Raw genomic sequence first — 23697 nt, 5'->3', positions numbered from 1 at the left:
CAGGCACTCATGGCCTCTCTGATAACCAGCAGGTGGACGGTTTGAAGCCACCATTTGCTCCTTGTGGAGGGACAGGATGCAGTTGACTTCAGAAAAGCTTCCTGCACCCCCTGTCCAGTGACCCTGACCTGTGAGTCAATGGAGGGCCTGCAGGCGTGGGTGTGTAGTTGTCAGATGTCCCTGTGTTCACTGTCCCCACCTACAGGCCCTCCTGGGGGGTGTGATGGACAAGCGGTCCTGGGAGAACTGGCTTCCTCGCTGCCTGGCGTCGCCTCAGGAAAGGTCTGCAGACTTTGCTTCTGGAACTTGTGTCCTGTGGAGCTGAAACCGACCATAGTTGACCCTCGAGGGCGTTTTCAGGGGCAGGAAATCGCACCCTCAGAGGAGCTGGCCCCTCTTTCTCGCGCAGAGCAGCTGATGGATTAAAAGCGTGTATATTTGTGTTGGCAGCTCCCCTGAGCAGGCAGAGCTCTGCTCCTCCTGATGGGGACCCTGCAATGTTGGGGCTTTGCTGGCCAGTGTTGGGGTGGTGCCCGAGGGTGCCAGTGCCCTGTCTCACACCTGCCGAGTGTCCTCAGTGGTGGCAGAGGGTGAGGAGTGGGGCCTGGCTGAGTGTCCAGAGGGTCCCCGTCCCTGGATGATGATGCTTGAACAGGGACACTAAGGCTGAGAGTCGGGGTTCCAGCGGGTCCAGTTCACCAGCAGGCCCTCTCAGGAACCCCTGACCCCTTGTTTTGTCTTGTAGACCCAGACTGGGCCTCCCACACCCTCGGAGTCTTCATCTGCCTGAGCTGCTCCGGGATCCACCGCAGCATCCCACAGGTCAGCAAGGTGAAATCGGTGCGCCTGGACGCCTGGGATGAGGCCCAAGTGGAGGTAGGGCCTGGAGCAGCTGCAGGGCTTGGGGAGCACAGAAGGCCCTCAGCAGGTGGAGGGTAGATGGTTGACCTTCAGGGGACATGGGGTGGGTGGGGCATGGATGGGCTTTGAAGAGCATGGGCTAGGATTGGACCAGGTAAGAGGGTCTGTAGAGAATGGATTAGGAGCTGGACAAGTGGTCGGGGTGTAAATGAGAACCTGCAAGGACACAGGTGAGGATGGCAGCACAGGTAGAGGGGTCTGCGGGGCGTGGGGCAGGGGTGAGGGTACAGGAGATACGAATGAGGAAGTGACACGGGCAGGCCTGGAGGGTAAGGATGACAACCCTTGGGCATGAGGGGGGCACGGCGCAGGCACAGTGCAGCCCCTCAGGACCCTTGACCTCCACTAGTCCTGTGCCAGGTGGGCTCAGAGCCAAACTTGAAGTGGGGGTGAAGGCCAAGTCCCCACCAGCCCACTGAGTCTGCTCTTTTTATGGTTTTGACAGTCTGACTCTTTAAATTGTCATTTGAGTGAAAGTTAACCAAGCACATCGTTTCCCCAGCCCCTCGTTCCTGCGTTTCCCCAGCCCCTCGTTCCTGCGTTTCCCCAGCCCCTCGTTCCTGCGTTTCCCCAGTCCCTGTGCTCCCTCACAGCAGCCACAACACACTCTGCGTCCTTCCCTTTACCCAGGAATGTGTCCTGCCTCCTGTTCATGCCAGGACCTTCCACTGGGACCCCTTTCAGAGAGTGGGCAGCACCATCTGGTTCTGGTCTCTGGAGGCTCGGGCTATCATCATCTTCCTCATCTGGATTCACCACCTCCTGACGGTTTAGTCTTCGTCTCTGTTGTGCTCTGAGAGAGGGACCAATACTGTATCTTTGTGATGTGCGCCAGGCTCTTGTCTCTTCTTTGCGGCAAATTGCCTGCGCCCTTCCCTACTTCTTATGGGGTTGTTGAGTCTTTGGGCCTTAGATAAGTTCTTTATATCTTATAGAAGTGACCTTCTCAGATATTAAAACATATGTATGTATGTATGTGTGTATGTATGTATGTATATATGTATATGTGTGTATATATATACACACATACACATGTATATACATACGCATACATACACACGGAGCGGGCTAAGGAGTTGCATTGCCAGTGCAAAGGCATGTGGTTCAAATCCACCAGCTGCTCCATGAGAGAAAGATGGGAAGTTCCCTCCTCTGTGCTCTGTAGGTTGCAGCCTCTGAAAACCTGCTGGAGGGTCAGTGGGAGTCAGTTCTTAGCCAACAGAACATAACTCTCATATATACATACACATATATACACATGGGTTCTGGGTTATCGGTGCATGACTATCTGAACGTTGGACCGTGAATAAGGGCGATGGAAGAAGGCCTGAGCTGTGGTGTTGGAGAAGAGCACTGACCATCCATGGACGGCCAAAAGAAAAACAAGTCTGTCTTGGAGGAAGCGGGTGCCTCTTCGTGACAAGGATGGTGACACTGCCTCCTACACTTTGGCCTTGTGTTCAGGAGGGCCAGTCCTTGGGAAAAGGACTTCATTCTGGGAAAGTAGAGGATCGGAGAAAGAGGAAGGCCCCAACAAGGTGGATCGACACAGGGCTGGTGACAGTGGTTCAGGCCAGAGATGCTGAGGGCAGCACAGGACAGCGCCGGGTGCAGATCTGATGTTCATAGTGTTGCAGTGAGTTGTCGTCAACTCAATGGCACCTGACAGTAGTGACTATAGAATATGTGTGTGTGATTATGTATGTGTGTAAGATTATGTTTGTATGTGTGTGATTATGTGTGTGACCATGTACGTGATTATGTATGTGTGTGTGCGTGTGTGTGTATGTATAGACTTTTTTATTTCTTAGTTCATAGTAGTTTTGACCATGGCCCTTTTTTCTACTTTTATGTCAAATTTATCACTCTTTTCCTTTGTGGTTTTGGGGTTTGTGGCTACCTTAATATTAGTATTAGTTTTAAAAATATTAGCTTTATTAAGCTACAGTTCATGTAACCACACAGGTCACCCATTTGCAGTGTGCAGGGGTGTTTAATGTGGCCCCAGGGGTAGACAGTGCTCTTCACTATCAAGTCCCAGAATGTTTTATCATCCCAAAGCCCTGTTTTAATATCTGGTAGAAAGAACCTCAGAAACCTGGTGGCACTGTGGGTGAAGTGCTGGACTGGCTGTGGGGACCTTCCATTACTCTGAGGCCAACTTCGCCATGGGGATTTACAGCCTCACACCCTGTGGGCAGCCCTGCTCTGCTGCTCTCACGTGATGTGGGATGTGCTGGACGGCGGGGGCTACTTTCAATGTCATCTTTCTCAGCACCTCTATGACATGTTTGCTTGTTAATTTTTTGGAGAAACTTTGGAACTGTTGTCTACAAACTTGTATTGCTTTTGGACCTTCGTGAAATGGATAGAGGAACGTTGAGAGGCAGTGTGTTTTCAAGATGCTGTCAAACATCTCTCAGAACAGACCATGACTGGTGGGTCAGTGCTGGCCCTGTTGACCCTCTCTCTGTCTCGTTTCTGAGGCAGTAGATCTTAGCAACAGCAGACTGCCCGCCTTTCTCCCTCAGCAGCTGGTGGATTTGAACCACTGACATGTTGATTAGCACCCAACACATAATTCACTACCCCTCTGGGCCTCCTTTGATGTCCCTCTGGGGAACATGGAAGTTCTTCCTCAAGTTCTAAAGTCCTTTCATCGAACTTTCTCAGTCTTTTTCTCATGTAATCGATCTGGTAAATGGAGTCTTTCCTTCTACTGAATCATCTGAAAAACCCGCACACAGCACCAGCCCCTTACTCCGCCTGTGGCCTGCAGAGCAGCCTGCCCTGTGGCTCGGGTCCAACGGACTCCTGTGTAAGCAGATCTTTTCGCTGGAGGTGCTGAGATGGGAAAGACGGGCTGGTGATCAAGCGTTGAGTGGAGGCCTTCTTATCTCGCTGGCCTCTGCTGACCCAGCTGGGGTCCTTCTGCAGCCCTGCTGCCTCTCGAAGCTTGTCCACGGCAGTTGTGTTGTCCGCATGGTGTTCTGGGTTCCACAACAGCTTTACTGGTGGATGGCTGGTGGGGGTTGTGGAGCCTGTCATGATGGTGGACAGGTCTCAGCAGAGCTTCTAGTCTAAGACCAGGAAGAAAGGCCTGGCCCTCCGTCTTCAGTCACCTCTTCCTCCCCTGGGCTGGAGGTCTGTGTCTGGTCCTTCAGTCCTCTTTGTATCACCCTTCCCTGACTCGCTGCACTCACTGTCATGCTGGCCTCCAGTGGTCTAGCACCCCTGCACCCTCTCCCCATCAGCCCACACCCCTGCACCCCCAGCTGCATCAGCCAAGCACCCCCAAACCCTCGCCCCTGTCAGCCCAGCACCTCCAGCCCAGAATCCTGCACCATCAGCCCAGCACCCCACTCCCCACCCCCATCATCCCAGCACCCCCACATTCTCACCCCTGTCAGGCCAGCACCCCCAGCTCGAGCACAGTCCCCCATCCCTTATCCCCACCAGCCCAGCACCCCTGCCCCCCATCACTCCACTCCCATCAGCCCAGCACCTCACTCATCTGTGGCCCAACCCTCTGCTGTTTCCTGGGACAAACACCTTTTGCTGATGTCTCTAAAACGCCTCCTCCCAGATGCCCTCCTCACACCTTCATGGACCACTGCTGCTCCAGCTCTTCTTCTTTTTTTTATTTTATACTGATTTCTTTACAAAACTCTAGTAGTTGTTTTTTATGTGTTTACCATCAAATCAGATCTGACTAGTACACGAGGAGATTGCCCCTCCTTCTCCAGCAAAGGATCTGGTGGACTTGAATTGCATACGTCTGGGGTCGCTGTGCAGCTTCTTGCCACTAGGCCACCAGGGCTCCCTAAGTAGTTGTTTTTTACACAAGATCTTTCCCATTTCCTTCACCCCCATCCCTTCTTGTCTGTGTGCTGTTGTGAGAGCGGGATGTAGAGACAGAGCACAGGGTAGGGATGAGGCTCGTTCTGGGGCTGACGTGGAGGTGGTGGTGTGTTCCTGTGTGTGGAAGAAAGGGCGGGTGCTGCTGCAGTGGGAACAGGCTCTCACAGTCAGGGCAGGGGCTCTGTCAGAGTGCAAGGGGCTTCACTGCAGGAGGAGGGGCTCCCACTGTGGCCACAAGCCTGAGTGTCTGAAGATGTGTACCAAAGGTCATTCTCTGACCAAACAGCAGGTGAGCCCAGAAGCACCCGGATGGGGAAGGATGTTGGCCGGTGGATAGCTAGATAGGCTTTGTGTCCTCATGTCCCCCCCCAAACGTGATCTGTGGGTATCTCTGGAGGTCTTTAGGAGAGGCCATGCTGAATCGACGTGGGGGCAGGGAGACCTGCACTTGTGGTTAACCTGCATCATGTTCTTGGCTGGGTGTGGGCGAGGCCTGGCTGCTGACACTAAGGCTGGCCTGTCTTGTCAGGGTCATTCAGCCAGGGGACACAGCACTTCCGGAACAGTGAGGTGGTTGGGAGTTCTGAGCCCTGGGTATTCGCAGAGCTTCCGGGGAGGGAGTGAAACCTACCACTGTCCCTCTTGGCTGAAGTGTCACCTCCCTGTGGCCGGCAGGAGTGCCCACCCACACCTGTCTGTCTCCAGTGCCCCACCAGCCTTAACCCAGAAGCTATCTGCTTGCTGAGTGGTTCAGCCCAGCCTCTGCCGGAGGGTCTCAGGGTGTTCTAGGGATGAGCATGTGGGGCGCCAGCTAAGAGTCCATCCAGCAGCACCTCAAAATAAACGTCTGGCCGTCTGCTTCTTGAAAGCTGAAAATGCTGACTCACGGGCTGTGGTCAGGTGCAGCCTGCATGTCGGCTCTACGGCTGAGGCCCTGTGTGCTGTGGGGTCATTGCCCGGCACTGGGCACCAGGGAGGAGGGCTGGAGGGTGGCAGTAGCCATGCCCTGGGGTCAGCCCACACCTCTGGCCGAGCCAAGCTGACCCCTGTCTTTTGCAGTTCATGGCCTCCCACGGGAACGAAGTCGCCAGGGCTACATATGAGGCCAAGGTGCCCTCCTTCTACTACCGTCCATCCTTCTCCGACTGCCAGTGAGTGACCGCTCCTTAGGGAGGGTCCCGGGAGAGTGCGGTGGGCAGGAGGGGCCTCTGGGGGGGCGTCATGCCAACAGTGGGGGCGGGGAGAGACTGTGTGTGGGCAGTGGGGGTCTTCATGACCCCTAATGTTCTGAGGGGGAGACAGTTGGCTTGGCAGTGAGGGGCCACACTGGGAGGGGTATGGAGACCCCTCTGCTAGTGGGTATTGGGGAGAAGGAAGGATGGCTGGGGCCCTGCTCCATGCAACAACCTCCCTGAACCTCAATTTCCCCATCTGGTCACCCTGTCCTCATCCTATGTCCATAAGATATACGTGGCCCTACCTCAGTGTCCTCAGCACACATGCGCCCTCAGGGCCATGTCTCCTGACCTGAGCCCATGTCTGGGGAGGTGAACGCTCTGAACACCTCCAGCCCATAAATCTGGTACTAGAGTGAGGGCCAGTCTGCCCAGGTGCTGGAGGCTGGGGTCTCAGTCTCTGAACCTTGTGGGGTGTGGATGGACAAGACTGTTCTGGATGCTTCCATCAAGGGGATTGGTACATAGTTACTGACCCATGTGTCCACTCCCATGATGCCCTCCTCCTACTGCTTATTAAAACTTCCATGCCAGACCCTGTGTGCAGGGCCCCAAGGGGTCAGCTGACTTTGCTACCCCGAGTCCCATCTTGCCCAAGTCCACCCAGCTCACCAGGTGCCTGCGTGCTGCATGAGGCCCTTGGGTCCCCCGGTGCCGAGTGCAGGGTCACAAGCAGGGAACTGGGTGTCCGTTGAGCCACAGAGCAGGTCTCAGGGGTCCGCGGGTGAGGCTGCAATGGCACTAGCAGGCCTCATGACCTGTGTGTGAACCCCACTTGAGCTGGCCCGAGGACCTAGTGTTTCCTGTGTGTTCTGTTCTGAGTGACTGAGTGATTAACAGGAAAGAGAAAAAGTCCAGGGCCTGCAGGTTGGGGTGGGGGCCAGCCTCGTCTGAGCCCCGCCCCCTGCAGTGTGTGGCCTGGCTTCCCTGCCGACCAAGGTGTAGTGCCCAGTCTTGGAGTGGCATCAGCTGTGACCATGTGCTAAGACTGAGGAAGACCCCCCGGGCGTCCATGGAGGCGGGTCCTGGCCTCCAGTGCTTAGGACACCATGGCTTAGATGGGCCCCTGGGAGCAGGGGTCTCCCAACTGGGTGCCGCTCCTGAGGTGTGTGCGTGTCTGTACCTCCCTGAACCCGTAACAGAGCCCTGCCGAGGGTCCGCTGTGGGTGTCGCCTCGGCTCTAACCCACAGTGACCGTATGCAGCAGGAGCCCTCCCTGGGCCTGGTTGGCGGCAGGGACGGAGATGCACCCTCTCCCCTGGAGACTCAAGCCCTAATCAGGGTTCATGTGTCACAGAACCTCGCTCTCCAGAGACTCCTGGGGGGTCCTTGTCCCTCCGACTCGGGCAGTGCTCAGATGGTCCCAACACCTATATCCGTCTCCTCACCTGTCCCCCCATGTGACCACGTCCTCACCTGTCCCCCCGTGTGACCACGTCCTCACCTGTCCCCCCGTGTGACCGCGTCCTCACCTGTCCCCCCGTGTGACCATATCCTCACCTGACCCGATTATGGAACCATCTGGAACAGACAGATATGCAGAGAGGGTGCAGGCCTGGGGAGGGCCCGGGTGCTGAGAACCTTCTGGAATTGTATTAGGGTGGTGGCTCCACAGACAGTTGCTCGATGGCACATGTCAGAAGGTGAGCACAACCACCTGACAGACAGACAGAAAAGGAAGTCCTTGCAAGAGGGCCGATCTGATTAGCTGGATGTTTTCAGACTGGATTCCTCAATGCCAAGGTCTAACGCGGATCTTCTGCCTCGGTAACCTCTGTTCTCTGGCCCACTGGGTCCACTGTGCCCTTAGGGGTCTGCTTCCTGGCACCTGACAGCAATAGTGACCTTGCCCTGCAGATCACTGTTCTGGAAGGTTCTAGGGGGGTTATTGTTATCCAGTGGTGGCAGTCACAGACTCCTTCCCTCTCTGCAGGCTCCTCCGGGAGCAGTGGATCCGAGCCAAGTACGAGCGGAAGGAGTTCATCCACCCCGAGCTGCAAGAGCCCTACTCAGCAGGTGGGGACTGGGTGCCGCAGGGGAGGGGGAAGGTGGAGGTAGGGATGGGGTGTCACACAGGAGGGGGTGGGTGGGGGTGGGATTCACAGGGGAGGAGAAGGTGCAGGTGGGCTGTCTCGAGGAGGGTGAGGTGCATGTGGGTCTGGATACTGCAGGGGAGGAGAAGGTGCAGGTGGGGGCTGGGTAGTGCAGGGGAGGGATGAGAGGCACAGGTGGGGGCCTGGGCCTGTGTGGTGGTGGGGGGTTGAGTTGAGCTGTCCCAGAACACTGGACTTGGTCCCTCTCTGTCCCCCTTTGTGTATCTTTGTCATGCTTCTCTGGAGAGCTGGCCTCTCCCAGCTGCCCCTGGGCACAACCGCTGGCCAGCTTGGTGTCTCCATCACCCCATGGGGCCGAGCACAGGCCAGGCCCCCAGCAGGGCAGCCCCTCCACTGGCTCCCTGCAGCTCACGCAGCATTCTGGTGCTTTCAGTCCTGAGTGAGGGTGGGCTCCAGCAGGTGGGTGGGTGGGTGGACTGGCCAGGTGAGACTGGCGCCTAATGGTCCAGATAGGTTTGATGAGATTCTGAAGACGGTATCTCCCCAGAGGCCAGGTGAGGATACCTCAGCAGCCTTCCAGCAGCCCCTCCATAACACGTCCCGCCCTGGGGAGCTTGGCTGTATGTTGGACGCAGCCTCAGGCTTCATGGGAATCCTTCACTCCGCCTCCTTGTCCTCTTCTACAAACAGGGAAACTGAGGCAGGGGTGTGGCCTGGCCTTGAGCTACATTGGCCCTAGGCTCCTGAGCTGACCTTGAGGTGGTCTTGTGACCTCTGTTTCTGAGCCCTCATATTAAATAAAACCCCCAGTTATAACCATGGTCCACTTCATCCCATTTCCGAGGCCATAAGAGCTCTACAGGACAAAACTGCCCACCAGTCTCTCTCAGAGCAGCCGGTGAATTTGAACCCCTGACCTTATGGTCAGCAGCCCAATACATTACGCACTACACCACTGTGAAAGGCCACTCTCAGCTCCCTGCATGTAGAAGTGCCCGGTGGCCAGGCAGACCCCTCCTGTGGGCGTGCCAGATGTGAGAACGCACGTGTACAGCGGTGCTCCCAGCAGCCCACAGGTGAACAGCCGAATAGCCCCACAGATGATGGATGAACAGTGAGTCCGTCTGCGTGGTGGGCCCCGCGCAGCTGAGGGAAAGGAGGCAGAGCCTGCTGATCCCGCACGCAGAGTCCTTTGTTAGGAGCTGCTGAGTCAGCAGCAGCCCAGCGCGCAGCAGAGGGACCTGCCGGTCCTGCACCGTCCTCATGGCCACCACAGGGCTTGAGCCCCTCGTCACAGATGCTGTGTTGAGAGTCTCCCTCTTTTGTGCTGACCAAGCATGATGTCCTCCAGGGTCTGACTCTCCCAGCGGCATGACCGAGTATGTGAGCTAGGATGGGCAAATCCGGAGAGGCAGAGAACAGATCCATTGTTGTCAGGGGCCACAATCAGGAGGTGACTGCTTGTGGACAGGTGTGGTGGCGCAGGGAATGGACGGCGGCCCCGGGATGCTCAGCTCTGAGATGGTTCATTGCTACGTAAATTCCCTTGGTTTAAGAAAAAAAGGAGGGAGAGGCAGACGGTCCAGTGCTAATGGCAGAGGGTCATGGCCAGGCCATTTGTCGCACCAGGCTTGAGGGTAGGCCCAGGGCAGCGGCAGAGGCCCTTCCCTGGCCCCGGTGGAGCCCGCCCTCTGTGACCCCGCGGGGAGTTTGACTAGCCCTGTTGTAGCTCAGTGCCCACGCTGAGCGAGCGCAGGGGTGCCGAGTGGTGCTCAGACCCCTCCTGAGTGACCCTTCACCATCAGCCAGCCCAGTGGGTTGCTGGGTTCCCAGGTCCAGCACGCGGCAGGGGAGGGGGCTGTTGTGTAAAGGGCAGGCCAGGCTCCCAGCTCCCCTGCTCACGGGATCGCACCCTGCATCCGGACATGGCCTGCGGGCCGACTGCTGGTCCAGGCTCCATTGACCCGGCCATCATCACCCCTCCTGGAGGAGGCCGAGGTGAGGGGGCAGCTAGTGGAATCAATTCTATGCTTCACGGTCAGGGTTCTTGCTAGACTGGTGGGTGAGGAATGGAGCTCAGTAGAGAGATGGACAGACAGACGGAGGGAGGGAGACACTGATGGATTGAGTAGAACCAAAAGTAAACCCTTGCTGCCGTCAGAGTTTGGATTCGTTGCCACCCTGAGGAACAGACTGCTTCAGTCTCCCAAGGCTGGCGGATCTGAACTGCTGATCTTTGAGTTGGCAGCCCAAGCATAACGCACGATGCCACCAGGCTCTTTGTGTAGATAGGCAGAGAGAGATCAGTGACCATCAGAAAACAAACCCTCTGTTGACCAGCCACGACCCCCCCAATCAGGTTCCCACGTAAACCCTCAGGGGAGAGGCTGGCGTTCAAACCACACCTTTTGGTCAGAGGTCCAAGACTTCGTGGCTCTGGTCTCAGAGTCCTTGTCCTCGATAATGACAGATGGACGCTGATGGGTTAGATTCCTGCGTCTAGAAAAGAGTATACGGATGCTGCTCTGTTAGATAGTGACGGGCAGAGACGTTGATCAGTTAGACACACGCATCCAGATGTAGATGAAATGCTTGCAGATTAGGGCTGGTCGGTGTATTGGTAAATATAGAGAGTGCTGACAGCCACTCATGGCAACCGAACAGAACAAGAAAAAGTGGATGCTGGTCTCCCACGGCCAGCCAGCTCCTCTGTGTTACAGCTCATGTCCTGACGCCCCATTCCCCGGCCAGGATGAAACACAGCGGGTTGACCAGCTGCCTCTGCGTGTATGAAGGAGAGTGGCCATGTCCCTGGAGTAGGGAGAGGCCTCCCTGATAAGGTGACCCCAGGAAGAGAGACCCTCCCCAGCCTCCATATCAGAGGCTGGCCTCAGTCCCTGTGATCACCCTCCAAGGGGCCTCAGCCTGGACGCACATGCCCTTGCGGCAAGTGGGGTCCCTGGGTTTGGATGTGAAGGGCTCATCAGTGAAGAAGTGTGTCGCACCAGAGCTTGGCCCATGCATCCTGGGTGGAGTGCACCCTACAAATCCATTCAGTGACCCCAGGAACAGGGCAGGGCAATGGGTGGGTAGGTGTATAGAGGGGGAAGCCCCAGAGTTTTCTCCACCCTGTGCCTACTTCTCAGTTCTGGGAGGTGGATGTGACACCCTGGCCAGCGGCCTCACAGCCTCTCCCTGTCCTGGCCAGCTGGGGCCCATCTGCCCGACACGTGGTTAGCTCTCCCAGCCCCTTTAAAGCCCCTGGGATCCCACAGTCTCTTGTCTCCCCACTGTTAGCCGAGGGAGCCCTTTGTCACAGGGATGATAACTCCTCCCACAGGCAGAATGCAGACGTGCTAGGGGCGTGGGGGGGAGGGGGTGGTGAACACGAGCCGGGGAAGGGCTCCAGGCTGAGGGGTGGTCTGGAGGAAGGTCATACAGAGGAGCTGCCCTGCAATGTTCTAAGATATTCTGCTGACTAGGGGGTGTCAGGCCATGGGCACACAGGTGCTGAGGCCCTGAGATGTATGAGTGAGGTTGGGGCAGCTGTCCCTGACCGCTGCTTGGCCTCAGGCCTTGGGCTAAGCAGGCCTCAGAACCGGCCAGTGAGCACTGAGCCCTTGCACCTCAGGTGGAGGGGCTGCATGAGGATATGAGGCCATGAATGACCAGAGTTGGCATTGTGGGTGACGAGACTGGGGATGCTGGACTGGACTGTCATCTGCCCTTGAACTCACAGCACCCCCATGACCAGCAGAATGAAGCCCTGTCCTGTCCTGCAGCATTTGCACGGTCCCTGCTGCAGCTGTGGGCAGTTCATCCTCTGGCCCACCAGCTTTCCCAGCGTGAGGTCTTCTCCAAGGACTGACCCTTCCTGACCACATGCCCAAAGTGAGCGAGATGAAGTCTCACCGTCCCTGCATCTAAGGAGCACTCCCGATGCTCCTCCTCCGGGACAGACTTGCTTGTTCTTCTGGAAGTCTGTGGGACAGTCAGTGCTTTTCACAGCACCATAGCTCAAGGGCATCTCAGTTCTCAGAGTCCAGCTTTCAGGTATGTGTGAGCGATTGAAAATACCGTGGCTTGGGTCAAGCTCATCTCCGATTTTAAACTGACATCCTTGCTCGTGAAGACTTTGAGGAACTTCACAGCAGATCTATCACCATAAGATGTATGTCCCCATGTGTCCACTCATGAAACAAAGCAAGTGTGGACTGACACACACTCCAGTCACACATGTAGAAGGAACGGGGTCACTGTCTTGAGTCAGAACTCACCCACAGCTGACCCTCTGCTGGGTTTCTGGGCTTGTAAATCACACGGGAGGAGACAGCCCACTTTTCTTGAGTAGCTGTGGGCAAATTCGAACTCCAGCCCCCTACAAAGAAGTGAAGCAGAGATCACACCACCAAGAACTGCTGTATAAGGATGCGTTGAAATTAGCGCATGGGCTTTGAAGAGGCAGCAGGGATGGGAGGCTCCAGGGGCCCAGAGGTTCAGGGGAGAGAGCCCCACTCCCCTCACAAGCCACCCACATGGGCCAGCATGGCAGCTGCGACAGGGCCAAGAAAGGAGGGCCACTTCTGCTCCAGATGCACAGCTCACTCCCTCTGTGAGAATGCGTTAACCCCGGGGTGAGGGGCAGAGCCCTGTCTGCTCTTTGGAGGATGGGTGAGGGGCTGTCCTGCAGAGGACAGAGCTGGTCTGCTAGGAGTCTGGTCCCTGGACGGTTAGGGGAAGCAGGCTGAGAGGTGTACGGTTGCTGCACTGTATTTGATGTTAAGTGCCATCGAATCACCCGTGACTCCGCGACCCTATTGACAGCAGCTCTGAAGCCGGCCCTGTCCTGAGCCAGTCTCACTGACTCCCGACACACCTTTCCCTGTTCCTCCAGTTACTGTATCAATCCATCTCATCCCGGGTCTTCCTGTCCTGAGCTGTCCCTCCACCCTTCCAGCATGATGTCCTTCTCCAAGGACTGGTCCCTCCTGGCCATGTGCCCAAGTATGTGAGGTGGAGCTTCAAAATCCCAGCCTCCAGGAGGCAAGTGATCTGTTGGTGCTGTATTTATACCAGAACCAAATCTATGCTGTTGACGTGCTGTGACCCCAGCAGGAGTCCGAGACTGATTCCTCACAGGAGGAATGTGTCCATCCTCAGCAGGACACTGGTGGGTTCCGGCGGCAGCTTGCGGCCCGCAGCCATGCTCTTCGGTAGATCTGAGAAGTGAGCGGGCCCCGGGGTGCAGCAGAGCAGGTGCTGGCTGACAGCCTGTGGCGTGGTGGGCTGTGCCGTGGGCTCGCTGTGCCGTGGGCTCGCCAGCATCTTTTTGTGACATTTGTCGTGGTTTGAATGAGTGTGCAATCTCTCAGTGTGCCGCCCACATGGACACAGCACTCCTGGAGGGCGTCATGACCCCTCCGGGCAGCGGCAGCATTCCCTGTCCCTCCACAAGGGCCCCTCTTTCTACCCGTCCTTCTGTCCTGCTCCTTCCAAGCTCTGAGCTCTGTTCTGGGGCCGATGCTGCCCTGTCGTGTAGCTGATTGTTCTGATGGGCAGCATCACTCACTTTCCAGGCCTGTCTGGGTTTGGAAAGGAGCCCTCGTGGTGTGGTGGGTTAAGCCCTTAGCTGCTAACCAGAGGGCTGGGGGCTGCGCCCACCCGCTGCTCTGAGAGAGGAAGACACCGTCTGCTCACAGATCACAGCCTCCACGATCCTGGGGCGGCTCTGCTCTGACCCTCTCACTGTCACTGCAAGTCAGCATCAGCTCATGGCGTTGAGTTCTTTAACTTTTTAAAAATACAAAGAAACAACAGCTGAGCTTAGAGGATGAGGAGGGAGGTGCTGGCCATGGGGTCTCTGGTGCCCTGTTCTCCTGCTGAGAATGTCTCCGAGGATGCAGAGACCACCCACTCCCTGCTAGGCCAGTGAGCATCTGGGTGCCTGCTTCCCAGCCAAAGCAGCAAGGCCCAGGGAATGGGGACTTGGGGTGGAATGAACCTGCCTGCTTCACAGGCTGTACCCTGCCCCCTGCCCCCATCACTGGAGGCCTTTTATGGGCAGAGAACCACCCCCACACCCTGGGGAGGGCCTGTCCTTGGAGCGCAGAGGACATTGCCAGGCACATCTCCCGTGTGCCCCTGTCGGTACCAGGGACATCTGGCTGACTCCTCTTGGCAGCCACACTGGGCAGACCTGATGGGTGCAATTTGAGGCTCGAAAGGGGACGCCAACATCACCTCCGTACAGCCTCGGAGCTGTGGTGGGCCATCCTCTCGTGGGCCTGGCTAGGCTCCGGACCACCTGCCAGCCAGCTCCTGTGACCCTTCCCTGGGCCGTGACCCTGGTCATGTCCCGGCCTGGCTCTCGCCCGCCCACCCCCATATTCCCTCAAGGCAGCCTTTCATGGGCTGGACAATGTCCCCTGTTGTCCATGGCCAGAGAACCACAAGCTGGAACCCTAGCCCCGCCCCCTCTCAGGGTGGGAGAGGGTGTGCCCTCCACACCCAGGCTAGCCCAGTCCTGCCCTTTTGCTTTTGTTATTGTTACTTTTTAGATATTGATTGTGATTTGAGCAAACTGGTCTTCCAGTTCACACCTTGTTTTGTGGTGGTTGGTTCTAACACCCACTTGTCCCCTGTGATTCTCTTCTCCCTTCATCCTCTCATGCTCCTCCAGCCTTCTGAGCCTTCTCTCTGGGCAGATACTGCCCTGATCTTGTTTTAAGGAGTGACCGCCTCCCTGCCGTTACTGGTTACTTTCCAGGCCTGTCGAGTGTTTGGACACAAGTTGAGCTTCAGGGTTCAGGTTTGAAAGGTGACTGAGGCCGCAGTCTTGGGGGTCCCTCCAGCCTCCTTTAGTGAACCTGGTCAGCATATGTTTCTGGGTGCTGGCCCACATGTCCTTCCCCTCTCCCCAGGCCTACCCGCTGTGGTCTCAGCGGAACGGTCAGCTGTAGCAGCCGGGCACCGTGGAGTGCTGGCTTGGGCAGTGGAGTCTGGGATTTGAGTGCCCGTTAGGTCTCTGGGCTTGTTGCTGTGCTGCTTTGCTGTGACTGAGGAGCCCCGGTGGTGCAGCAGCGGTGCAGGAGGGAGCCTCGACACCTGAAGGGGTGGCCAGGCAGCAGAGCCCCTGGGGGGCAGCGTGTTTGGTTCTGGGGTTCACATCCCAGAGCAGAGCCCCGGGAGCACGTTGGACGCCTGCTCCCAGGCCTGTAGAACCCACTGCTTAACCCCAGGAGGACACAGAGACTGTCACAGCGGGTGGCTGATATAACACTGTCCCTCATCTGCTCACCTCAGTGCTGCAGGCCCGGTGGGGCCCCTGAGGGCAGGGGAGGGCTGAGTGGATGTGGGGCTGGCCTCAGGTCCCCAGCTCCCTTCACGCACAGCCCTCAGTCTCGGCAGGCTGTTTGGTGGCTGACCCTTTGTACCCACAGCCCCTGTGTGAGCGGCTGGCATTGCCCACCCCTTTCTGTCCAAGCCCCCCTAGAGGAGGGAGCACTGGGCAGGGCTGAGGTGGGCACCTCACTGGGGCATTGCTGCCCTCTGCTGGGCAGCCTGGGTATGGGTGGCAGGGCCACTGCCCTCTCCAGGCCAGTCTGAGAGGACCCCCACCTGGGTTCAGCCTTGCAGGCCACATGGGTTACTTTATCCCTCTGAGCCTCGGTTTCCCCGTCTGTGAGTTGGGGTGGTAGTAGATGCTAGGAAGTTTTCTGGGATTCAGAGTCTATACACCATACGCGTGGTCAGAGCCTATGGCTGGGTGTGTCCAGGGCCCTGGGTGGTGATGCTTGTGTGGATATTTGAACTCTACCCCTGAAGGACTCACTGCAGAGCGAGACTGGACTGCAGCGTGCCTGGGCCAGGGGCTCGGTCAGTCAGGGGGCAGTACAGTGACCTTGCTGTGGCCATGCGGCAGGGCCAGGGGCAGCCAGCTCTCCCGCTCGGAGATGAAGGCGCCACACGTGTAGGTGCCTGCTGTGTCCCATGTGCTGAGGACATGCCCTCGTCCTGCGGGGCAGCTGAAGGGTCAGAGGGCACGGTGGTCAGGGTGTCTTCAGCTCAGCCACATGCACCACTGAGTTAGGGCCCTTCAGACCAGGATCCCTGTCAGCTGACCCTTCGCCCACTGACCCCAGCCTGTGAGCCCACCACACACAGAATGCTGTGGGCCTGTGTGGGAAGCAATAGGGACAGACAGGTGGTCACCAAGGTGGTCACCAAGACTCATAGGCAGGTCCAGTTCAGGCCAGCATTCCTCTCTGGGGTGAAGAAGTCATTGTCAAGGTGGAGACACTTCCTGCAGAGTCATCCAGGTGTCCCCAGCAGGGAATGTCTGAAGTCTGTGCCCAGCGAGGAGCGGGCCATGGTCACCTCTGTGTCATGGTCACAGGGTGACTGTGCTGCCTGTGTTTCAGATGTCAGTATGGCAGCCAGGACCCAGTGGGGCTGCAGACTCAGACTAGGAAGCAAGGCCTGGCAACCTCCTTCTCAAACCTGGAAAGAGCCCCGTAGTCACAGTAGAGCAGCCTGACCGGAGCTGGGAGGGAGCCCCACGCGTGGAAGAAGGGAACACACAGAGACCCCCGCAGTGGACTCCAGTGCCCAGCAACCATGAGGACAGTACAAAGCCTTGGTGCTGTCCCTGCTGTGTGAGGGGTCTTCTTGCTGACTGTAAAACACCAAGCAACGATGACGGCTGCCCAGTGTCATGGAGTCCCCAGATCCACAGCTGAGTCCTTCTAGAACGTTCTCCAGTGAGGAAGTCAGGGTGGCTGCCTGAGCCTCCTCTCTAACCCAGTGGTTTTCAACTGCTCGCCTGTACCACTCGCTCCCAAGTCAGTCTAGCGGGGCCAAACTTGGGGTGTGCACGTGGCGCAGCTGCCTCACGCAGAGAGCTTTGGGGAAGGTCTCCAGCCTCGCTGGGCTCTCCGTCTGGCCTCATGCACGCATCTTGTCCATGGCCACAGGTCTCCTGTTTCCTCCTTTGATTCCTGTTTCCGTTCATCCTACCCTATCCTTTCCTCCTTCTGCTCTTTGTCCCTGGGCAAATGCAGCCTTTTGATCTTGTGTGGTTGATGGGTCTAAAGAATCAGTGCTTCCCTGGTGTTACTGGCTACCTTCTCGGCCGTTGTATTGCTTGGCTGAACATTGAGCCAGGGGGGTGAATTCAGTCCCTGTGTGCGGGGTGACTAAGGGCCTCTTCCATGTCCAGAGGCTGCACCCCTCCAGTCTGCCTCCAAGATCACAAGATCCCCACCTCCTCTGTGCCCACACTTTCCTCCACCCCCTCTTCTCAGGACTCTGGTGGGGATATGTGGCATCTCTCATCTCTGATCTTTAACCACATCTGCAGACAGCAGGGATACCAGGGTATAGGTGTCTTGGGGCCAGACCTTTACTGACTGGTTACTCAGGTGCATAAACAAAACCCGAACCTGTTGTGTGGAGTTCATTCCACCTCTAAGTGGCCTCTCTGTGGGAGCTGTGCCCACGGGTCTTCCTGAGTTACCTGGAGGGAAGCAGGTGGTCAGCTCTTTCTTCTGAAACTCCCTGGGTGGTCTGACCTGCTGGGGGTTAGGAGGGCTGTGGGAGGCCCCTGTTTGCTCCTCCTGGGACCCCCAGATGTGTGTAGAGATGGCCAGTGTGTCCATGGACGTGCGTACACCTGATGATAACCTCAGAGACACAAAACGAGAGGTCAGAACAAAGCAGAGGCAGTAGACGGCCGGGCAGCAAAAGGCCAGGCAGGGTGGCAGGGGCCTGGGCCTTACAATTCCTGTTCCACATGTCACCGTCAACTTGGCCCAGGTGGACCCTACACAGAGGACAAGGTGCACCTAAGGTGCCCTCCTGCCCTGTCTATCAGTGGTGCCCAGGGGACATGGGGCTTCTGGCTCAAGCCCCTGCCCACCAAGGTTCTTCTCTGGCATGACTGTCCACCTTTTCTGCTCTCCCCAGGGTACCGAGAAGGGTTCCTGTGGAAACGTGGCCGTGACAATGGGCAGTTCTTGAGCCGGAAGTTTGTGCTGACTGAACGTGAGGGGGCCCTGAAGTATTTCAACAAGAATGACGTGAGTGGGGTCCGGGTGGAGGGCAGAGCATGGGCCCTGGACTGCTCCCATCTCTAGAGGGGACACATCACCACCATGAATGACCCACCACAGCCCCATGCAAATGGCCATCCCCCATGCATGAGAATGCCCTGTCCCCTGTGGACAGGAATGCCCCACACCCATGGGGCCAAGGCCAGGCGGAAGTGCTCCAAGCTGTCACCCAGAAGCAGTGTGATTTCACCAGGTCCTCATGGTATCTCAGGAGGGAGATTTCGTGAACTCAGGTGCCGGGGCAGGTTCTGAGGCCCGAAATGTTGAAGACTGCCCAGAACCACACAGCATAGCAGGCCAATGACCAGCATCCTCGTTCCGTGACCACCAGTGGCAAAGCCTCCTTTTCTACCACCCTGCACGTGGGGGCTCACTCTGTCCTTGTCCTCAGGCCAAGGAGCCCAAAGCCATCATGAAGATCGAGCACCTCAATGCCACCTTCCAGCCAGCCAAGATCGGCCACCCCCACGGCCTGCAGGTCACCTACCTGAAGGACAACAGCACTCGAAACATCTTCGTCTACCACGAGGATGGGAAGGTGGGGTGTGGAGGGGGGGCTGGAGAGTAGACTGGGGCAGGGCTGGGGCTGGGGCAGGACTAGTTGGGGAGGCTGGAGGGAGGGCAGGCCTTTAGCTGGGGGCAGGGCTGGAGGGCTGGGGGCGGCTGGAGGGTTAAGAGTGAGATAAGGAGTGGGAGGACTGAGGCTTCCAGTGCTCTGGAGAGGTGCCTTGGGGCCTCCGGAACAAAGGGCTACAAGCTGGGAGCTGAGAAGGACTGGTGGTGTGCTGGCTGGCCTGGAGTCCAGAGCTGAGGGTCAGCAGGGCCAGATCCCCTCGAAGGCTTTGGGGAGCAGCGTCCTCTGTCTCTTGTCCTGTTGAATGACAGGGCCTGGCGGGTGGGGCCGGCTGGTGCTTCCTGTCTACTTTTATGGATGGCTTCCTTCTGCATCTCTTCTCTATAAACCCCACTCTCACCGGATCGGGGTCCACCTTCTCCAGCATGACCTCACGTCACATCACCCACGTGCTCACATCTGCAAAGCCCCTGCATCATGCCCAGGTCACCTTCACAGGTTCTGGGGTCAGGACGAAGTCTGTAACCCAGAAAAACCAAACCGAACTGACCGTCACTGAGTGGACCCTGACTCCAGCGACCCTGGGAGACAGCAGGGAGCTGTCCTTGAGAGTTGCTGGGTGTGATTCTTCAGGGGCAGTGATGGCCTTGTTTGCTCAGGAGGACTTGGTGGATTTGAACCCTTTAGGTCAGCAGCCGAATGCGTTAAACACTGTGCTTTCACAGTCCACGGCAACATGATGGAATCTGTTTAAACAGAAAAACAAATGAAATGCATTGAGAGATTGAGATGGTCCAAGGCGGGAAGCATCACTGTCACAGAGTGGACATGGTCACTCAGCCGGACCCAGGCCAGGGCAGGCTACATTCCCATGGTGTTGCATCAGGAGCTAACGGTCAGAGAATTCCTAACTGGCTGGACCACCGTGGGACAAGTCAGAAGCGGGATATTGAGAAGTGATGATTCGGCAGTCGGGCTCAGAACACAAGCCAGGATGGTCAAAGGGACAGGCAGTGTCCTGGACGGGCTTTTCTGGGCACCTGTGAGTCGATTCCAACTCGCCTCCACACTACTGGCTTAGAAGCCAGAGTGTTCTTTAGAGACCCAGACGCCGAGGCTGTCTCATACGCTTGGGGCCTCTTGTCGGAAGGGGCGAATCCTTGGAGAAGGACATCGTGCTTGGGGAGGAGGAGGGTCAGCTAACGAGAGAAGACCCTGAGTGAATGGACCGACACAGCGCCTGGACGCCAGGCGTGAACGCAGTGGACACTGAGACGGATCCAGCGTAAGGCAAGGTCTCTTTATTTAAAAAATTTTCTTTTTATTTGAATGAAGGTTTCCAAATCATGTTGATTTTTCATGCAGTCATTGATTTGCATTTTGTTTCACAACGTTAATTGCCACTGATGTAGGCCGTTGATCCATTAATTATGCTGTCTGGTCACTTTTCGCTGTACGTGGTGAAGGTAGGGTTCACTTGTGCATAGAGCTGCGCCACCATGTAACGAAAAAGGGAGCACTTTTTCCTCAGTCATGATTGCCGCTGAGCGTCCTACGTGGATCCCAGACTCCTGTCAAGACCTACAAGTGGGGCTGAAGTGCTGCTTGTCAACAACCCTGAGACCGGGGTCCCTCTGCCTTTGCCTCCGTCTGTGAAGTGCTTCAAGCTGGAATCCCGTTTCCAGAGGTGCTGGGCGCCAGCTGCGTGCTTCCCGCTTCTGAAGGTGCCGGGACTTGGTCCTTTGTACCTGCCAGCACCGCAGAGGCCATCAGAGGCTGTGGTTACAGTGGAGCAGGGGGATTCGAACCAGCAGAAGCATGACTGTAGGTCAGCAGCACAGCCCCCACAGCCTGGCCCCAGTGCTCCCTCGGGCTCCCTCTGGCTGGTTGCCGTTTCTCCATCAGCACTTGTGTCCTGCAGTTTGAACAGCTGAGCTTGTCCCTGTGAGGGTCCCTCAGCCTCCCGGCTGGATCTCACCCTGCCTCCTGGCTGCTTCCCCCCACCTCACCCTCCTCCTGATTCAGTGGAGACACCTCATGCCCAGAGCTCCCCAGGCCACATCCTCACATTAGTGCCCTCAGATCCTTAGTCCCTGAGGCCTGGGAATGGCTTTTGGTCAGCCTCCTCCCTTTTTCTGTTTCTGCCATCTTCACTCGGCCAAGCTCCGGGGCTCAGCTCTCCACTCTTTTCTCCCTCGACTTTCTGAGAAATGTCAGCTTCTTCTTCCACCTCTTCTGCTGAGGATTGCCTCTCCAAGGCCAGTGTTGAATGTTGCAGGGCTCTTTGTTCTTGATCTTCCACTGCTGTATCTGGTCTTATCTGTGATAACCCTTTATGCTTCATCAGGAAGGACAAAGGGGTAGATGTCTGAGGTCTCAGTGGCTGTGAACTGGTGAGGAGGTTGGGCTGCAAGAGTAGGGGTGGGGCCCCTCAAATTGTTCTCTACAAATGAGTGAGTGAGCTCTGCCAATGACAGGAAAGGTGGGTGGGGCTGGAGAGAAGGGAAAGCAGGGAGGTGGGCGGGGCTAGAGAAAAGGCCAGAGCAGTTGTGAGAGGGCCGAGTGGGCGGGGCTGCCAATCTTGTGGGTGGGGCTAGAGCGCAGATGGGCCTGAGGCCCTTGAGACACTGAGGGCGGGGCCAGAGGCAGGTTTGCAGGAGGCTGTGGGTGCCCTGGACAGTGGGGTCTGAGGAGAGATGGGGCTAGATGTAGGTGCCCAGCAAGCCCATCCAGGAGAGGCCCCAGCAGGAGTGAGGTTGCTTCTCTGGATGGAGTCGGCACTGACCTGGGTTCATCAGGATGGACACAGGATGGAAGGAAATGATGCTGGATGGGGCCTGGCGAGCCAGAGGCTGGAGCAGTGAGAAGAGGTCTGTGACCGCAGGGTGGATATAGAGCCTGGGAAGAGAGCTCTGAAGAGGCAAGATGAGGGTGTTCCCTGCACCCCTTCCTACTGGAGGCGTCCCTGGGAAGCTTTGCCCACATCAGCCCTGCTCCTTCCACTGAAGGACTGTCCAGTGGAAGCTGATCTCCTTGGCCTTCAAGATTGGCTCAGAGTGCTTCTCCCGGAAAACCCATGATCCTGCCTAGTCCAGCGCACGGGTTGGGGGTTAGGGGGCAAGGAGTCCAGGATGGGATGATGGAGAGGGCCTGAGACTGTGCTCAGATACCCTCATCTTTCAGGAGATTGTGGATTGGTTCAACGCACTGCGGGCGGCCCGCTTCCACTACTTGCAGGTGGCCTTCCCAGGGGCCAGTGATGCTGACGTGAGTCCTGAGCTGGGAGGGGACAGTGGGGGCCATGTGAGTGATGTGGACATGAGCACTGGGGGGGCTTGAGATGCTGGCATAAGTGCAGTCGTGTGGAGGGTACAGTGATCCCATCGTAGGTGCCCTTGGGGATAACAATGATGGGGGCGTAGTGGGTAGTGACACAGACATATGGACATGAGTGGAGGATGGGCAGTAGTACCAATGTGACTCCTGGAGGGAGTCAGAAACATGACGAGTACATGGTGGGGAGTGACAGACTTGAGTGCCCCAGGCGCAGAAAGGACTGGGGTCCCTGGTGACCCTAAACCAAGCCCGTCTCTCCTGCCCTATTCTGTGCAGGGCCGCAGAGGACTAGGCCAGGCCAGGGTGTGTGTGAGTGCGAGTGGAGTTAGGGTGCAGTCCATGCTGGCCCTGGGAGGGGGCAGGTGGGAATGGGGCAAGGGATCTCCTGAGCCGTCTAACCTCAGCCCCACCCCAGCTGGTGCCCAAGCTGTCCCGCAATTATCTGAAGGAGGGTTACATGGAGAAGACAGGACCCAAGGTGAGTATGGTGGGTGCCAGGTCCCTGGCTCATTCCTGTTGCCTGGGCTGGGAGGGCAGACACTCACCACATGCCCAGGGAGGTCTGGGGGAGGGGGGACAGACCTATAGCCAAGCTTAAGGAGACCCTAGAGGAGGGGGAGGGCCAGGTCTTCAGGGGAGGGGAGGGCTGGACCTTATGACTGACGGTTCTCTGGGGGGAGGGAGAGACCAGACCCACAGATGAGCTGGAGGGCCCCTGGCAGAGTAGGGGGCCGGTCCCACAGATGAGTCGGGGAGTTCTCCAGAGGAGGGGGGAGGATTGGGCCCACAGGTGAGGTGTTGGGGTCCGCAGGGGCGGAGGATCAGGTCTATAAATGGGCAGTTCCTGGGGGTGGTGGTGGGTCCGGATGAAGGAGTTTGTTCAGGGATGACCCCTGGAGGACATGGGTGGATTTATGACTGGTCAGCGGTGTGTCCACAGCAAACGGAAGGTTTCCGGAAGCGCTGGTTCACCATGGACGACCGCAGACTCATGTACTTCAAGGACCCCCTGGTAAGTGGGGTGCTGAGCTGGAGGTGGGGTGCTTCTCAGCTCACAGGAGGGGGTGCTGGCACAGTCTTCTCAGAGACCCATCCCCTAGGATGCCTTCGCCCGAGGAGAAGTCTTCATCGGCAGCAAGGAGGGTGGCTACTCGGTGCTAGAGGGGCTCCCGCCAGCCACCCAGGGCCACCACTGGGCCCACGGGGTGACCATCGTCACGCCTGACCGCAAGTTCCTGTTCGCCTGTGAGACAGAGGCTGACCGCCAGGAGTGGGTGGCTGCCTTCCAGGGTGTGATGGACCGGCCAATGCTGCCCCAGGAGTATGCAGGTCAGTGCCCAGCCAGGTGAAAAGGGGTCTGGTCTGGGTGGGGTCCTGGGGCTGGGTGAGCCCTGTGGGGCTTGGGTATGTTCTGGGGTCTGGCTGAGCCTCATGGAGTCTGGGTGGGGTCTCAGGGTCTGGGTGAGCCCTGTGTGGGTTCCAGGGTTTGGCTGGTCCTGTAGGGTCTGGGTGGGCCCCTGGGAGAGTGGGGTCAAAGGACAGGGGCTGGTACCAGAGCCAATTCTTGTCTCTTTTCAGTGGAGGCTCACTTCAAGCACAAGCCCTAG

At 57.5% G+C, this 23697-nt stretch overlaps 1 protein-coding gene across 1 annotated transcript; it reads left to right on the top strand.

Annotated features, from left to right (window-relative positions):
- Positions 1–750: 750 nt before the first annotated feature.
- Positions 751–23697, top strand: ADAP1 (ArfGAP with dual PH domains 1). The gene is made up of 10 exons (XM_006889603.1): positions 751–876; positions 5842–5933; positions 7951–8033; positions 18035–18147; positions 18572–18718; positions 21938–22021; positions 22506–22568; positions 23031–23102; positions 23191–23419; positions 23669–23697. The coding sequence occupies exons 2-10, from the start codon at positions 5845–5847 to the stop codon at positions 23695–23697; spliced, it is 909 nt and encodes a 302-aa protein (XP_006889665.1). The 5' UTR covers positions 751–876; positions 5842–5844.

The sequence above is a fragment of the Elephantulus edwardii genome, unplaced genomic scaffold (assembly GCF_000299155.1).
Source record: "Elephantulus edwardii isolate Elephantulus edwardi_28Jun2011 unplaced genomic scaffold, EleEdw1.0 scaffold00080, whole genome shotgun sequence".
NCBI classification, from domain to species: Eukaryota; Metazoa; Chordata; class Mammalia; order Macroscelidea; family Macroscelididae; genus Elephantulus; species Elephantulus edwardii.
The sequence above is the reverse complement of the archived record's forward strand: the minus strand, read 5'-3'. Positions and strand labels throughout refer to the sequence as shown.

Excerpts from the sequence above, each read along its gene's own strand:
- ADAP1 (XM_006889603.1), top strand. The coding sequence starts at position 5,845 with ATGGCCTCCCACGGGAACGAAGTCGCCAGGGCTACATATGAGGCCAAG. Across the intron at positions 22,022-22,505 it reads CAGGGGCCAGTGATGCTGAC|CTGGTGCCCAAGCTGTCCCG; the intron begins GTGAGTCCTGAG and ends GCCCCACCCCAG. Across the intron at positions 22,569-23,030 it reads TGGAGAAGACAGGACCCAAG|CAAACGGAAGGTTTCCGGAA; the intron begins GTGAGTATGGTG and ends GTGTGTCCACAG.